We start from the raw sequence: 16344 nt of genomic DNA, 5'->3' as shown, positions 1-16344 counted from the left end.
TGGAATGGGTTGACAAGCAAAGGGTGCAGGGTGTTATGGAAAAGAGAGAGCTTGTCATCAGAAAAACAGGGCTGAAGGAGAGACGCTCTGCTGGACGCAATTCATACAAACAAGGAAGCTTTTCTTACAATTCTTACAAACTGGTTGGCAATGTGAAGGTTGGGAGGCAGCCTAGGCTGCGTTGACCATGAGATGGTAGAGTTGAGAATACTGAGAGGAGGGAACAAGGCAAATGGCAGGATCACAACTCCAAACTTCAGGAGAGCAGACTTTGGCCTGTGCAGGGACCTGCTGGGAAGAATCCCATGGGAGACAGTCCTGGAGAGCAGAGGGGGTCTAGGAGACCCGTTTGATATTCAGGGATCACCTCCTCCAAGCTCAAGAATGGTCCATCACAATGAGCAGGAAATCGAGCAAAGGTGACAGGTCTGCATGGACGAACAAGGAGCTCCCGACTAAACTCAAACATGAAAAGGAAGCATACAGGAGCTGGAAAAAGGGGTGAGTGACCCAGGAGGAATGCAGAGACACTGTCCAAGTGTGCAGAGATGGGGTTAGGAAAGCCAAAGCCCACCTGGAGTTGAAACTGGCGAGGGATGTGAAGGGCAACATTAAGGGCTTCTACAGGTACATCAGCAGCAAAATGAAGACCAGAGAAAATGCGGGCCTGCTGCTGAATGGGGCAGGGAACCTGATGACAAAGGACATGGGAAAGGCCGAGGTACTGAATGCCTTCTACACCTGAGTCTTTACTGGTAAGGATTGCCTTCAGGAATCCCAGGCCTCTGAGACCAGAGGGAAAGTCTGCAGCAAGGAAGAATTCTCCTCAGTAGAGGAGGACCCAGTTAGGGAAGCATTTAAACAAATTGGAGATGGGACCTGATGGGATGCACCCATGAGTGCTGAGGGAGCTGGCTGATGTCATTGCGAGGCCACTCTTCAATTATCTTCGAACGGTCATGGTGATCAGGGGAGGTTCCTGAGGACTGGAAGAAAGCAAATGACACTCCAATCTTCAAGAAGGGCAAGAAGGAGGATCTGGGGAACTACAGGCTGGTCAGCCTCACCTCTATTCCTGGGAAGATGATGGAGAAAATAATCCTGGAAGCCATTTCCAAAGAAGGTGCTTGGTAGGAATCAGCATGGATTTAGGAATGGGAAATCATGCCTGACCAATATGATAAGGCTTCTACAATGAGTCAACTAGCTTGGTGGACGAGGGGAGAGCAGTGGATGCTGTTTATCTTGACTTTAGCAAGGCTTTCCACACTGTCTCGCATAACATCCTCATAGACAAGCTGACAAAGTACAGGTTAGATAAATGGACAGTGAGGTGGACTGAAAACTGGCTGAACTGCCAGGCCCAGACAGTTGTGATCAGAAGCATAAAGTCTAGCTGGAGGCCAGCCTCTAGTGGTGTCCCCCAGGGTTGATCCTCAGGCCAGTACTGTTTAACAACTTCATTAATGACCTGGACGATGTGACAGAGTGCACCCTCAGCAGGTTTGCAGATGATACAGAATTGGGAGGAGTGGTTGATAGACCAGATGGCTGTTGTGCCATTCAGAGAGACCTCGACAGGCTGGAGAAATGGGCAGACAGGAACCTCATGCAGTCCAACAAAGGGAAATGCCAAGTCCTGCCCCTGGGGAGGAATAACACGATGCACCAGTACAGGCTAGGGGCTGACTGGCTGGAAAGCAGCTTTGCAGAGAAGGACATGGGGGTCCTGGTGGACAAGCAGCTGAATGTGAGCCGGTAACATGCCCTTGCAGCAAAGGAGGCCAATGGTATCCTGAGCTGCATTAGGAACAGTGTTGACAGGAGGTTGAGGGCGGTGATCCTTTCTCTCTACTCAGCACTGGTGAGGCCACACCTGGAGTCCTGTCTCCAGTTCTAGGCTCCCCAGTACAAGACAGACATGGACATACTGTAGCAAGTTCAGCAAAGAGCCATTGCAGTGATGAAGGGATCGGAGCATCTCCCATAGGAGGAGATGCTGAGAGAGCTGGGATTGTTTAGCCTGGAAAAGAGAAGGCTCAGGAGGGATCTTATCAATGTGTCTAAATACCTGATGGGAGGGTGTATTGAAGATGGAGCCAAACTCTTCGCAGTGGTGCCCAGTAACAGGACAAGAGGGAATGGGCACAAATTGAAACATAGGAAATTCCATTTAAACTGAAGAAAACTCTTTTTTACTCTTAAGGGTGGTCAAACACTGGACCAGATCACCCAGAGAGGTTGTGGAGTCTCCATCCTTGGAGATATTCAAAACCTGACTGGACAATGTCCTGAGCAACTTGCTCTGGTTGATCCTGCTTTGAGCAGGGGTTGGGAAGGGGTTTGGACTAGACAGTCTCCAGAGATCCCTTCCAACCTCAGCTACTCAACTGTTCTATGGTTCTGTGATTACACTTGAAGTCACCATGGTAGAAGGTGTCATTTACAGTATCAAAAATAGCTTTTCTAGCTACAAGGATAGCTGAGGCTCTATGTCTTAAAATATTAATCCAACTTTATAAATTGACTATTGTTTGGTCCACAGAAAGGATATAAAACTTAGTATTTACAAGGATTATACTGGATTGTAAATAGGAAATTTCTTTTTTATATTTAACACAACATACAAAACATGCAATAAATGTTTTAGGAAGGAATCTAAACTACAGGCACCACTTCCAGGAAGATCAACCTGAACTTTGCAACTGATATTAAACCAGGGGGGATCCCAGACATCAAACTGGGAGGGATGTGGGAATTGATAGAACTATACAAACTGACAAAGGGACTTGCAGGGGGAAGGGGAAGCAGGGAGAAACAAAGAGGGGGGACAGACAGAAAGGGGGATAAAATGGGCCAGTCACGGGTAAGACGGGACCAGTCGGTACACTTGTCTGGCTGAGCCCTGTGCCTGATCATTGCAGTCTGTCCTTTTAAAAGATTTTCTTTTAAACTCTTTTCTTAACTATCGCTCTGCTTAATGTCACTCTCTGTCCCTTGTGTATGTGTACTGCAAGGAACAGGTGCCAGCTGCTGGTGATACCTCTGTGTGTGTGTGAATGAAATTTGGTGCCCAGCTACTGGAGTCAGACTGGGGGGTGTAGGCACCCTGGGGCCTGTGGTGTCAGCTACAGGAGTAAGTGAGGGTCCTAGCATTAGTAGTTGGAGGGGCCATAGCTCTCTTGATCATCATCATGGAATCATCATATGGTTTGGGTCGCAAGGGACCTTTAAAGGTCCAAACCCCTGCTATGGGCAGGGACCCCTTTCACTAGATCAGGTTGCTCCTAATGCACCCCAGGATGCGGTTTGCCCTCTTGGCTGCCAGGGCACGCTGCTGACTCATATTGAGCCTGCTGTCAACCAGCACCCCCAGATCCCTTTCTGCAGGGCTGCTCTCCAGCCACTCATCTCCCAATTTATACTTGTGCCCAGCATTACTCTGTCACAGGTGTGGAATCCGGCATTTGGACTTGTTAAATTTCATGCCACTGATGACTGCCCAATGCTCCAATCTATCCAGATCCCTCTGCAAGGCCTCTTGTCCCTCAAGAGAGTCAACAGCACCTCCCAATTTGGTATCGTCAGCAAACTTGCTAATGGTGCATTCAACTCCTGAATCTAGATCACTGATAAAAATATTGAACAGAACTGGCCCTGGAATTGAGCCCTGAGGAACACCGCTGGTGACCGGTTGCCAGCCAGATGCAGCCCCATTCCCTACAACCCTTTGAGCCCTGCCATTCAGGCAGTTCTTCACCCAGCGCACTGTGAACCTGCTCATCTCGCAGTTGGACAACTTGTCCAGAAGGATGCTGCGAGGGACAGCACCAAAAGCCTTACTGAAATCCAGAAAGACCGCCTTCCCTTCATCCACTAGGCGGGTGACCTTATCATAGAAGGAGATCAAATTAGTTAGACAGGACTTTTCCCCTTGTGAACCCATGTTGACTGTGCCTGAGGACTGCATTATTCTTTAAATGCCTTTCAATAGCACCCAGTATGATCTTCTCCATAATTTTTCCAGGAACTGAGGTTAGACTAACAGGTCTGTAGTTCCCTGGGTCTTCCCTCACGCCCTTTTTGTAAATTGGAATAACATTGGCTAGCTTCCAGTCAGCAGGGACCTCCCCAGACTCCCAAGACCTTTGGTAGATGATCGAGAGGGGTCCTGCCGTAACATGCTCTAGCTCCTTCAGTACTCTGGGATGAATCCCATCAGGCCCCATGGACTTGTGAACATTCAGCTGGTCCCTTACAATTTCAGTGTCCACAAATGGAAAGTCATTGTTCCCGCAGTCATGGTCCTCCGACTAAGGGGACTGGGCAGCCCAAGGACTATCCGTATTATTAAAGACTGAGGCAAAAAAAAAGCATTGAATGCCTCCGCTTTTTCTTCATCCCTATTTGTCAGGTGACCATCTTCAACAAGTATTGGTCCAATGTTTTCCTTAGACCTCCTCTTGCTATTAACGTACTTAAAAAAGCCTTTCGTGTTGTCTGACACAACACTGGCCAGTTTCAACTCTAATTGAGCTTTGGCCTTTCGTGTCTTCTCCCTGCATATACAAATCACAGCTCTGTAATCTTCCTGCGAAGCCTGACCTCGCTTCCAGAGATCACACAATTTCTTTTTCCTCCTGAGCTCCACAAGGAGTTCCCTGTTCAGCCAAGCTGGTCTTCTGCCCCGCTTGCTTGACTTGTGACACAAGGGGGTTGCCTGCTCCTGTGCTTCTAAAATGTGCTTCTTAAAAACTGACCAGCACTCATGCACTCCTAAGCCCTCAAAAGCAGATTCCCAGGGTACTCTGCTAAGCAGCTCCCCGAGTAGCTTAAAGTTTGCTCTCTTGAAGTCCAGGGTAGCAACGCTGCTCACCTTTTATCTCATTACGCTGAAAATTTTAAACTCAACCATTTCATGATCACTGTGGCCAAGACAGCCACCTACCATCACATCCCCCACGAGTCCTTCTCTATTCACAAACAACAAGTCTAGGAGGGCATCTTTCCTAGTTGGCTCACAGAGTACTTGTGACAAGACATTAACTCCCACAAACTTCAAGAATTTCCAAGACCTGCTCGTCGCAGCAGTACGATATTCCTAGTTGATGTCCTGGAAGTTGGAATATCTCATAAGGACAAGGGCTACTGATCCAGAGATTTCTCCTAATTGCCTATAGAATAACTCATCAGTGCTATCATCCTGGCTGGGCAATTGGTAGTAGACACCCACTACAACATCTCCTTTGTTTTCCATCCCCCTAATCCTCACCCAGAGCCTCTCCACCACATCACCACTAACTATAAGGGCTGTACAATCAAGCCTCTGCCTTACATATAGTGTGACACCTCCACCTCGCCTGTCCCTCCTGAACAGCATGTAGCCCTCCATCCCAGCACTCCAGTCGTGGGACTCATTCCACCAAGTCTCACTAATACCAATGATGTCATAGTTCTGTGCTTCCAGTTCATCCTGTTTGTTTCTCATACTGCGTGCGTTAGTGCACAAGCATTTCAGATATGCTCCTGAGCCCTAAATCTGAATCTGAATCTACCCTCTTTCAGTTTAAAACCATTGCCCCTTGTCCTGTCACTACAGGCCCTGGTAAAAAAGTCTCTCTCTGTCCCCTTTATATACTGAAAGGCTGCAATAAGGTATCCCCGGAGCCTTCTCTTCTCCAGGCTGAACAACCCCAACTCTCTCAGCCTTTCTTCAGAGGAGAGGTGTTCCAGCCCTCTGATCATTGTCATGGCTCTCCTCTGGACCCGCTCAAACAGAACTGGATGCCCCAGATCTGGATGCAGTACTCCAGGTGGGGTCTCACGAGAACGGAATAGAGGGGGAGAATTGACCTGTTGGCCATGCTTCTTCTGATGCAGCCCAGGATCAGGATGCGATTGGCTTTCTGAGCTGCGAGTGCACGTTGCTGGCTCATGTCCAATTTTTCGCCCACCAGTACCCCCAAGTCCTTCTCCACAGGGCTGCTCTCAATCCATTCATCCCCAGTCTGTATTGATACTGGGGATTGCCCTGACCCACGTGCAGGACCTTGCACTTGGCCTTGTTGAAATTCTTGAGGTTTGCATGGGCCCACTTCTCGAGCCTCTCTAGGTCCCTCTGGAAGCCATCCCTTCCCTCTAGCAAATCAACTGCATCACTCAGCTTAGTGTCATCTGCAGACTTGCTGAGGGTGCACTCAATCCCGCTGTCTGTGTTGCTGATGAAGATATTAAACAGTATTGGTCCCAATACAGACCCCTGAGGGACACCACTTGTCACCGGTTTCCACTTGGACACTGAGCCATTGACTGTAACTCTTCGGATGTCGCCATCCAGCCAGTTCCTTAGCCATCCAGCCAGTTCCATCCATCAAACCTGTACCTCTCCAATTTAGCAGCCAGAATGTTGTGGGGGACTGTATCAAACGCCTTACAGAAGTCCGGGTAGATGACAACCATAGCTCTTCCCTTGTCCACCGATGCAGTCACTCCATCGTAGAAGGCCACTGGATTAGTCAATTAGTCAGGCAGTTTGCCCTTGGTGAAGCCATGTTGGCTGTCTGTAATCACCTCCCTGTCTTCCGTATGTTTCGACATATCTTCGAGGAGCATCTGCTCCATGATCTTCCAAGGCACAGAGGTGAGGCCGAGTGGTCAGTAGTTCCCAGGGTCCTCCTTTCTACCCTTTTTAAAACTGGGTGCAATGTTTCCCTTTTTCCAGTCACCGGGGACGTAGTCTGACTGCCATGGCTTTTCAAATATAATGGAGAATGGCTTAGCAACTACATCAGCCAATTCCCTCAGGACCCTGGCATGCATCTCGTTGGGTCCCATGGACTTGTGTATGCTCAGGTTCCTCAGGTGGTCTCAAACCTGATCTTCTATGATGGGAGGAACTTCATTCCCCCAGTCCCTGCCTTGAGGACCAGCTTCTTGAGAGATGTGGGAAGAGAGGTTGCCAGTGTCATGGTGATTGAAGTCCTCCAGGATGATCAGAGCCCGCTAGCGTGATGCTTCCTGTAGTTGAAGTAAGAATGCTTCATCGACATCCTGCCCCTGATCAGGTGGCCTGTAGTAAACACCAGCCACGAGGTTTCCTTTGTTGGCTTTTCTCTTATTTTTACCCATAAGCTCTCAACCTGTTCATTCCTGTTTTTCAGACAGCTCTATGCAGTCAATCCATTTTTTTACATAGAGGCCACCCCCACACCCCCCCCCCCCCCCGCCCTCCTTCCTTGCCTGTGCCATCTGAACAGTTTATTGCCATCGATTGCAGCGCTGCAGTTGTGCGATTCATCCCACCAAGTTTCAGTGTTAGCGATTAAATCATAGCTTTCCAGGTGCACAGTGGCTTCCATCTTTTCCTGTTTGTTACCCATGCTGCGTGCATTGCTATAGAGGCACTTCAGTGGGCCTATCAACCTTGTCACCTTTTTAGAGGAACACAGCCTAATTCTTTTGAGGCATTTCACAGGTGTTTCCCGCTTGGTTCCTAGTATTTCTTTTATAATTTCTTTTAATATTATTTATTGTATTTTTATATATATGTAATTATAATTCCTTTTTAACATTTAACACAACATACAAAAATGCAATACATTTTTTAAGAAGGAATTTATCCTTCCTGGAAAACAATTTAAAATCATTTACTACCAAAATCAGCCATTAAAAAAATACCGTGCTTGAGCAATGATGAATACTATAAAATCAAATTTGAAAAGAAAGATCTATTCCTGATAATGGTCAGTTGACCATAATACTAGAATTGATTGATGAGTCCTTCATACTGTAAATAGAACAGAAAGTATAGTAGAATGGAATAATAAACAAGACAAAATGTTTGACAGTGTTATGTTGGTTTAATAGGTATCAAAACTAATAAGGTTTTAGTAGCCACTGATAATACATAAATGTTTAATTATCCAAAAATGAAATGACAAAGCATATACTTTTTTTTTTTTTTATCAACTAAAACTTTTATATGTAAATCTCAAACTAAAGCCTACTGAAGTCGGCGGAAAGACTGTCTGATATTAACGGACTCAGGCTCAGAGCCATAGTGCACTCACAGCTGTCGGGTAGACTAGAGCCAGTAAGTAAAGGAACCCATTTTTATCTTGAAAGTAATAAAAACTTAGAATTTTCAGTGACAAAAGCGTATTCCATAGGGAAACATATTCTTAAAACTTCTGGAGACTTTCCTAAATGCAGTGAAATATCCAGTCTCCTTTTCTTTAAATACAGTGCTTACATCAATTCTAGTACACCTTCCTACTCAATAGAATTATGTACATATGACACACACTATGTTTACGTCCTTCTAAATTATTCCCAAAAGTTTCATGTGAGGCACAAAAAAATCACCACATAAAACAAACCAAAACACAGTCTTACAAGATGTTATCTGTGTTTAACTTACTAGGAATAGGTCTAAGGACATCAGGAATGAGAATCTCCACCAAAGCCTGGTACATCACATGGTCACAATTACCCATCCATTTCAGAATAGATTCATTTTTGCACAAAGTAATCAGTTTTCCTTTTGGAAGTCGACTTTCTATTTCACTCAGATTGCTGGTGTGAATAAATGTAACAAATGAAAATGCATTTACATACAGATAAGAAAAGTACAATGAACTTAAAAATTGATTATTTAATAAAAACTTTATAAATGTCTCTGTTACATCCAATTGAAACTCTTTAACTTCTTCATATGAAACTGGGGAAAAATGGCCTCCAAAGTTCTGCTCCAGCCCATAAATTATTCAGAGGTATGTTAAAAATGGTCCTTGCAATTTAAACGAACTGGACAGTATATTGCAAAAAGATACTTTAACTTCAATCATCCAAACAAAGGAAAAAATAGAAGATGTATACAATCATTTCAAGGCTGCAGTTTGACATATACCAACAGCCTATATGTCAAATAGCAGACAACACAAATTTAACCTGACAAACTGATATCAGAAAAGATTCTTAGCCTATATGTAAAACTAAGACTTTCTTTGATTTGACTCCTGCTGTTATATTATGATGGCGAACAGTAAACAAAAAGAGACATTTACTGACCTCAGTTCAATAATAGTTGTGTCGTCAGCTGGAGCAGAGGGAGAATAACGCCAGAAAGTTTGCCACAATTTTTCTATCAAGCTAAACTGAAGATTCACAACAACATCCACTATTGCCTAAAAAAATATAAAACAATTGCAGATAGTCTTCTACCTCATCCCCCCCCCCCCCCCCCCCCCCAACTCCTCCCAGGGGTATAGCTCCCCCGGTCATTTTGTGGAAAAAATAGTAAAATGTATGTTTATAAATAAAAATATAATAACCTTTTAAATAACTTTTTAGCAACAAATTTTCCAACTGTCCATACTAGTGTGGGCAGAGACTCAGATCAGGCCAAGTGCAAATACAGGGAAGCCTCCAGAAAGGAGCCTAAGCACATATATCAGCTGAATTCACCTAAACAGAACTTTTAACACTATTACAAACACAAAGGAAACCTGTTATTTCATGAATTTTGTTACTTCATTACATGTTTTAAAGCACCTTCAACAATAATTTTAAAAAACATTATTAAAAATGAAATGTGGCCTTAAGTTCTTAAACAACCTTCTTTAAAACTTGAAGAAAAAAGTAAGTTTGTTTTTAACATAAACATTAGAAATAATAATTTAACCTGATTTCAACTCCTATAAACAAAAGCAAAACTCTGTATATATATTATCTAAAGTTAAATTTATCTAAAATTCTCAAAACCTACACATGATTATATTCCAGTATCGGTATTCTATTACATGTTATTTTCTTTCCCTGTAAAGACAGAAATTCCAGAGAAGTCTTTTTGCAAATGTCCCTTCCGATGGAATAAGCAAAATATTTGAGGAGCATATCAGATACAAGTAGGCTGGCTGTAATATGGTTTGTGTCAGTCATCCTGTTGTACTAATTCTCACTAGAAGACGGATTTTCAAAGAATGATTTATGTGTAATACCTCTTTTCTCTTACCTCACAGTGCTCTCGATAAAGACTCTGCAGTGATTTTATGTCCTCAAGGGTAGTACCATCTGGCAGAGAAGATATTTCAACTTCTCCAAACTCTGGAAGTACTCGAGATGCATCTGTTTCCATGACAAGATAACAGAAGAAAGCTATTGTTAATGGTGCCAACTACAGTTTGATTAGAAAGCATTTAAGGATGATGTAAAGACATAAAGTTAGAAGGTCATAATGCCCCAAGAGGAATGTCTTTTGTATTTAATATATTTTAAAGTTGCAATAAAATTGTGAACAAACCAGCTAGCTATTTTTTTAAGCAAAAGCAAATTATTTCACATACATATTGTACCTGTATATAAAAAAAGCTAAGACACATTTTCAGAATATGACAGGATGAAGCAGAATATTCATTTCAGTACATGAGAGTTTAATATAATTTAATAGTTTTTGTTTTGATCAACTGAATAGTTTTTGCATTGTCATGCATCTTAGGGTTTAGTAGACTCAGCAGCATATATTTATTTGAAATTTACAAGACTTTCAACTGTAGCCAACATGTGCTTTTACTGTTTCTCATTAATGTTTCCAAGAGATACACTGGTATGGGGGGGAAAATGCACTATCATCCGGGGGGGGACAGTGGAAGGGAAAATTCAAAAACATGTGAACTATAGCCTAAGGTTCCCAATGATTCCAGTAACAGCAATGTTAGGCCAAAGGATGTGGTGCTTCAAAATCACAATATATGAACTCAAAACTAAGTGTACAATTATTACAATAACACATTTAATAAGCTCTTTTACATTAGCAAATTACTAAATTACGATTTGCTTCCACAACTGAGACATCAATATGCTTAGTTACATCAATGAATGCACAAAATACACATTTTTAAACACGAACCTTGGGTTTCTTGTTTTAACTATTTGGCTCTTTCCATTTATAACATTGCAGCACAAAATCAATACACCTTCTTGTCAATGGTCAACACAACTGCAGTGCAAAAATATAATCCCAATTTATGTGCATATTCAAAAAATTGGGAAGCCAGTGGAAATTAATGAGCTTTTAGGGAAAGATTTTCAGTATGCATTTTTGTATAAAATGCTTCATCACAACTGCATTGCAATATATTTTAAATCTACCACGCAAGTAGATTTTTCACATTTTTTCTTTCATATCTGCATGATGCATATTAAATATTGCATAAGTCTTACAATATAGAACATATGGCTTCTATGAGTATCTTTTTGTTCTGTTATGAGTGAGAGTTTTAAACAGGGCAACATAACTAAAATAATTATTGCATTTGTATGACTTGATGTTCATGGTGATAATGGGGTTTATTTTATTTATACAACAGCATAACACATCTTTTCATACCTAAAAACTGTTGATGATGCTGACTTTGGGCAATTATAGTTTGTTCAGCAGATGTGCCTGTCTGTTGACCACTTCCTGTGAAACCATCTGCAACTCCATCCACTTTCTGCACAGGCTTGTACCTACAAAATTATCAAATACAAAATTATTTGTTATGTTCACTGTTTTGTAAGTGCAATATCACACTCTGTTCTGCCTGATTTCTCTATCTCGATATACAGTTTTGCTAGTTCACACACAAGAAAAAAGTAACATCAGGATAATTGTAGTAGAGAAAGGTAGAACATTGGCAATGCATTATAAAATTCATAAAGCTGATATCACAGCACAACTACCAATTTCTTGTGGAATTTAGTTTAAAAATATACCACTAAGACCTAAAGCTCATTTACACTAAACAGAAACACAGTCTTTCCTTTTCCAAAGGACTTGCCTTCCCAGGAATCAATTAGCTCAAAAATAAGGTTTAATCATCTTAAGAAGGGCCATGCATCTGTTTGGAGACAAAGGAATTTAAATAATATTAAAATGTAACAAACTTCTCATGAGCTCAGAAGGTCTGAGAAGGCTACGTAGACTTAAACTAAGTAGCTGAACCAGGGGAGGTTCAGACTTGATATTAGGAAGCATTTCTTTACAGAGAGAGTGGTCAAACACTAGACCAGGCTTCCTAGAGAGGTGGTTGATGCCCCATGCCTGTCAGTGTTTAAGAAGTATTTGGACAATGCTCTTAATAACATGCTTTAACTTTTGGTCAGGCCTGAAGTGGTCAGGCAGTTGGACTAGATGATCATTGTAGGTCCCTTCTAAATGAACTGAACTGAACTGAACTATTCTGTTCTAAACTCTTCATCAGTCAAGTCACAAAAGATTTATAAAGAATAAAAAAGACAAAGATACAAATAGGAATCCTGGTTTGGATGGTCAGATATTAAGACCATCACACTGACAGGCTGAAGATTCTGCCTGCCATCTCCAACACAACTGAAAATTAATTCTGCCCCAGCTCTTAGTGATAAGAACTCAGAAGCTTTGTCCTTCTGAAATAGCCTTGTAGCCAGAAGAAAACTAGAGAAACCTTGGTGCAGAATGCAATGCATGTGAACTGTCACTCAAGTCTGAAATTGCACTGCGCAAATTATGAAGCTTTGTATTAATTTTAGAAATGTCAACAAATTCCACTCTGAAAATGGTCCTCTTAAGAAGCAGCTGAGTCAGCTGTGAGCATGTTCTCAGTTTGATCTTATTAAACAGATAATAGGAATGCCCTATGTAACTACTTAGATTTTAGTTTATGAGAAAGCTCCCATAAGAAGCAAGCATCCAAGCTTCTGGTCATTCCAGACATATTTAACTATAGAATAACATAGAACATGGGATATACAAGAAATATTAGATTAAGATGATGACAGAAGTTTTTGTTTCCAAGTATTAACATTCCTAAAGTTATCATACTTTATGTTAATTGGGCCAAGAGGCCTTCTTCATTGAAAAGAAAGGCTTATACTGTTCTGGTTTGCTAAAAACAAACTCTAAGGGCTTTAGAAACATAAACCAAACTAAGCTCTAATAATGTATTAGGGTTTTTTCTTTCACTTTGATTCACCACAATATTTGGTTTTCATATTACCTTATTGTGGTGGGTTGACCCTGGCTGGAGGCCAGGTGCCCATCAAAGCCGCTCTATCACTCCCCCCTCCTCAACTGGACAGGGGAGAGAAAATATAACAAAGGGCTCGTGGGTCGAGATAATGACAGGGAGAGATTACTTGCCAATTACCATCACAGACAAAACAGACTCAACTTGGGGAAAATTAACTTAATTTATTGCCAAACAGAGTACGGTAATAAGAAATAAAACCAAATCTCAGAACACCTTACCCCCACCCCTCCCTTCTTCCCAGGAACAGCTTCACTCCCGGATTCTCTACCTACCCTCCCGAGTGGCACAGGGGGACAGGGAATGGGGGTTACAATCAGTTCATCACACGTTGTCTCTGCCGCTTCATTCTCTTCAGGAGCAGGACTCCTCACACTCTTCCCCTGCTCCAGCGTGGGGTCCCTCCCACGGGAGACAGTCCTCCATGAATTTCTCCAACGTGGGTCCTTCCCACAGGCTGTACTTCTTTACGAACTGCTCCAGCGTGGGTCTCTTCCACGGTGTGCAGTCCTTCAGGAGCACAAGTCCTGCCAGAAAACCTGCTCCAATGTGGTCTCCTCTCTCCATGGGTCCACAGGTCCTGCCAGGAGCCTGCTCCAGCGTGGGCTTCCCAGGGGGTCACAGCTTCCTTCGGGCATCCACCTGCTCTGGTGTGGGGTCCTCCACGGGCTGCAGGTGGATATCTGCTCCACCATGGACCTCCATGGACTGCAGGGGCACAGCCTGCCTCACTATGGTCTTCACCACGGGCTGCAGGGGAATCTCTGCTCTGGTGCCTGGAGCACCTCCTCCCCCTCCTTCTTCACTGACCTTGGTGTCTGCAGGGTTGTTTCTCTTACATGTTCTCACTCCTCTCTCCCAGCTGCTGTTGTGCAGCAGGTTTTTTTACCCTTTCTTAAATATGTTATGACAGAGGTGATACAAATATCACTGATTGTCTCAGCTTTGGCCAGCAGTGGGTCCAACTTGGAGCCAGCTGGAGCTGGCTCTGTCTGACATGGGGGCAGCTTCTGATGTCTCCTCTGAGAAGTGCCCCCTGCAGCCCCCCCTGCTACCAAAACTTTGCCACATAAACCCAATACAGCCATTCAGCCAGTGCTCCAGGCACCAGAGCAGAGATTCCCCTGCAGCCTGGGATGAAGACCATGGTGAGGCAGGTGGTACCCAGGAAGTCCATGGAGATCCATGGTGGAGCAGTTATCCACCCTGCAGCACATGAGGAACTTGCACCAGAGCAGGTGGATGTGCCCTGAAGGAAGCTGCAGCCCGTGGAGACCCCATGCTGGAGCAGGTTCCTGGCAGGAACTGCAGCCTGTGGAGAAGAACTGACACAGGAGTAGGTTTTCTGGCAGGACCTGTGACCTTGTGGAGGACCATGCTGGAGCAATCTGTTTCTGAAGGACTACACCCCATGGAAAGGACTCATGCTGGAGTAGTTCATGAAGAACTGCAGCCTGTGGGAAAGACCCACGTTGGAGAAGTTTGTGTAGGATTGCCTCCCATGGGTGGGACCCCATGCTGGAGCTGGAGAAGAGCATGAGGAAGGAGAGGCAGAGACAACGCATAATGAACTGACCGCAACCCCCATTCGTCATCCCCCTGTGCCACTCAGGGGAAGGAGGTAGAAGAATTGGGAGTGAAGTTGAGCCTGGGAAGAAGCGAGGGTTGGGAGGAAGGGTTTTTTTTAGATTTGTTCTTATTTCTCATTATCCAGCTCTGTTTGATTGTCAATAAATTAAATTAATTTCCCTAATTCGTGTCTGGTTTGCCTGTGACAGTAATTGGTGAGCGATCTCCCTGTTCTTATCTTGACCCATGAGCATTTCGTTGTATTTTTCTCCCCCTGTCCTGCTGGTGGCCAGCCAAGGTCAACCCACCACTATGGCTGAGCCCAGAGGGTGGTGATCACTGGCAAAAAGTCTAGTGACTAGCAGTGTACCCCAGGGGTCAATACTGGTTCCAGTCCTTTTTAACATATTCATTAATGATCTGGATGATGGGGCAGAATGTACCCTCAGCAATTTTGCAGACAGCACCATAACTGGGAGGAGTGGCTGATACTCCAGAGGGTTGTGCTGCTTCCAGAAAAGGACCTGGGGGTGCTTGTGGACAGCAAGTTGAACATGAGCCAGCACTGTGCCCTTGCTGCAAAGGCGGCCAATGGTATCCTTGGCTGCATTAGGCTAAGCATTGCCAACAAGTGGAAAGACATGATCCTTCCCCTCTAATCAGTACTGGTGAGGCCACACCTGGTGTACTGTGTCCAGTTCTGGGCTCCCCAGTACCAGACAGACATGGACATACTGGAGAGAGTCCAGCAAAGGGCCACCAAGATGATTAAGGGACTGGAGCATCTCTCCTATGAGGAAAGGCTGAGAGAGCTGGGACTGTTTAGCCTGGAGAAGAGAAGGCTCAGGGGGAATCTCATCAATGTATATAAACACCTGAAGGGAAGGTGCAAAGAAGATGGAGCCAGGGTCTTTTCAGTGGTGTCCAGTGAAAGCAGAAGAGGCAATGGGCACAAGCTGAAACACAGGAGGTTCCCTCTGAATATCAGGAAACACTTTTTCACTGTGAGAGTGACTGAGCACTATAGCAAATTTCCCAGGGAGGTGGTGGAGTCTCCCTCCTTGGAGATATTTAAAAGCTGTCTGTGCACAATCCTGGTCAACTGGCTCTAGGTGGTCCTGCTTGAGCAGGGGGCATTGGACCAGATGACCTCCAGAGGTCCCTTCCAACCTCAACCATTCTGTGATTTTTGTGATTATGTGAATTCAATTATTTAAACAACCTGGCATTTCCTTCCCGTAATCCATCTAGCAGCAGTATGTCAAAGGCAAACAAGCCTTCCATTTGGAAGTCTGAGCCATACAGCAGCTCCAGTTGAAAGGCAGGGCTATTACCTATATAGGTGAGGCAAGTCCCTACCTGTGCATTTCTTCTATTCCAGTACAAAGGTGCTTTCAATCTCTTGATCTGTGTCTGTTGTGTCCAAGCTACTGTCTCAGCTGGGAGATGGGACTGATAGAAACAGTCACCTGTAGTTTATGTTTACTTTTTTTTTTATTTATTTCTTATTGGAACAGAGAAGTAGCACTCCCATAGCTCATGTTGACCACAACTGGGACTCAGCAACTAGCAGCACCACCTTTGAATTAGCTCAGTGATTGTTGCCACTCAACTGAAATTCATGCCTGAAATCTCAGACCCTGAATTCAGGCCCATGTCAAACACTGAACACAAGCATACCTCTAGCAGGTCTTTGGATATATTCATGTTTGTGGTGGGTTAGCCTTGG

At 43.9% G+C, this 16344-nt stretch overlaps 2 protein-coding genes across 12 annotated transcripts in view; one reads left to right on the top strand and one right to left on the bottom strand.

Annotated features, from left to right (window-relative positions):
* The window catches only part of LOC126035485 (uncharacterized), a 349826-nt gene that overhangs the window by 202897 nt on the left and 130585 nt on the right, over positions 1-16344 (top strand). The window lies entirely within an intron of this gene.
* The window catches only part of LOC126035446 (transcription factor RFX3-like), a 149038-nt gene that overhangs the window by 21229 nt on the left and 111465 nt on the right, over positions 1-16344 (bottom strand). For all 10 annotated transcript variants that reach the window (XM_049794015.1, XM_049794023.1, XM_049794024.1 and 7 more), the window contains 4 exons: positions 11387-11508; positions 10013-10125; positions 9070-9185; positions 8420-8574 (listed from right to left, as the gene is read on the bottom strand). In XM_049794015.1, coding sequence (XP_049649972.1) covers positions 8420-8574; positions 9070-9185; positions 10013-10125; positions 11387-11508 — 506 coding nt within the window. The remainder of the gene's footprint in view (positions 1-8419; positions 8575-9069; positions 9186-10012; positions 10126-11386; positions 11509-16344) is intronic.

The sequence above is a fragment of the Accipiter gentilis genome, chromosome W (assembly GCF_929443795.1).
Source record: "Accipiter gentilis chromosome W, bAccGen1.1, whole genome shotgun sequence".
NCBI lineage: Eukaryota > Metazoa > Chordata > Aves > Accipitriformes > Accipitridae > Astur > Astur gentilis.
This window is presented reverse-complemented; position numbering and strand designations above follow the sequence as displayed.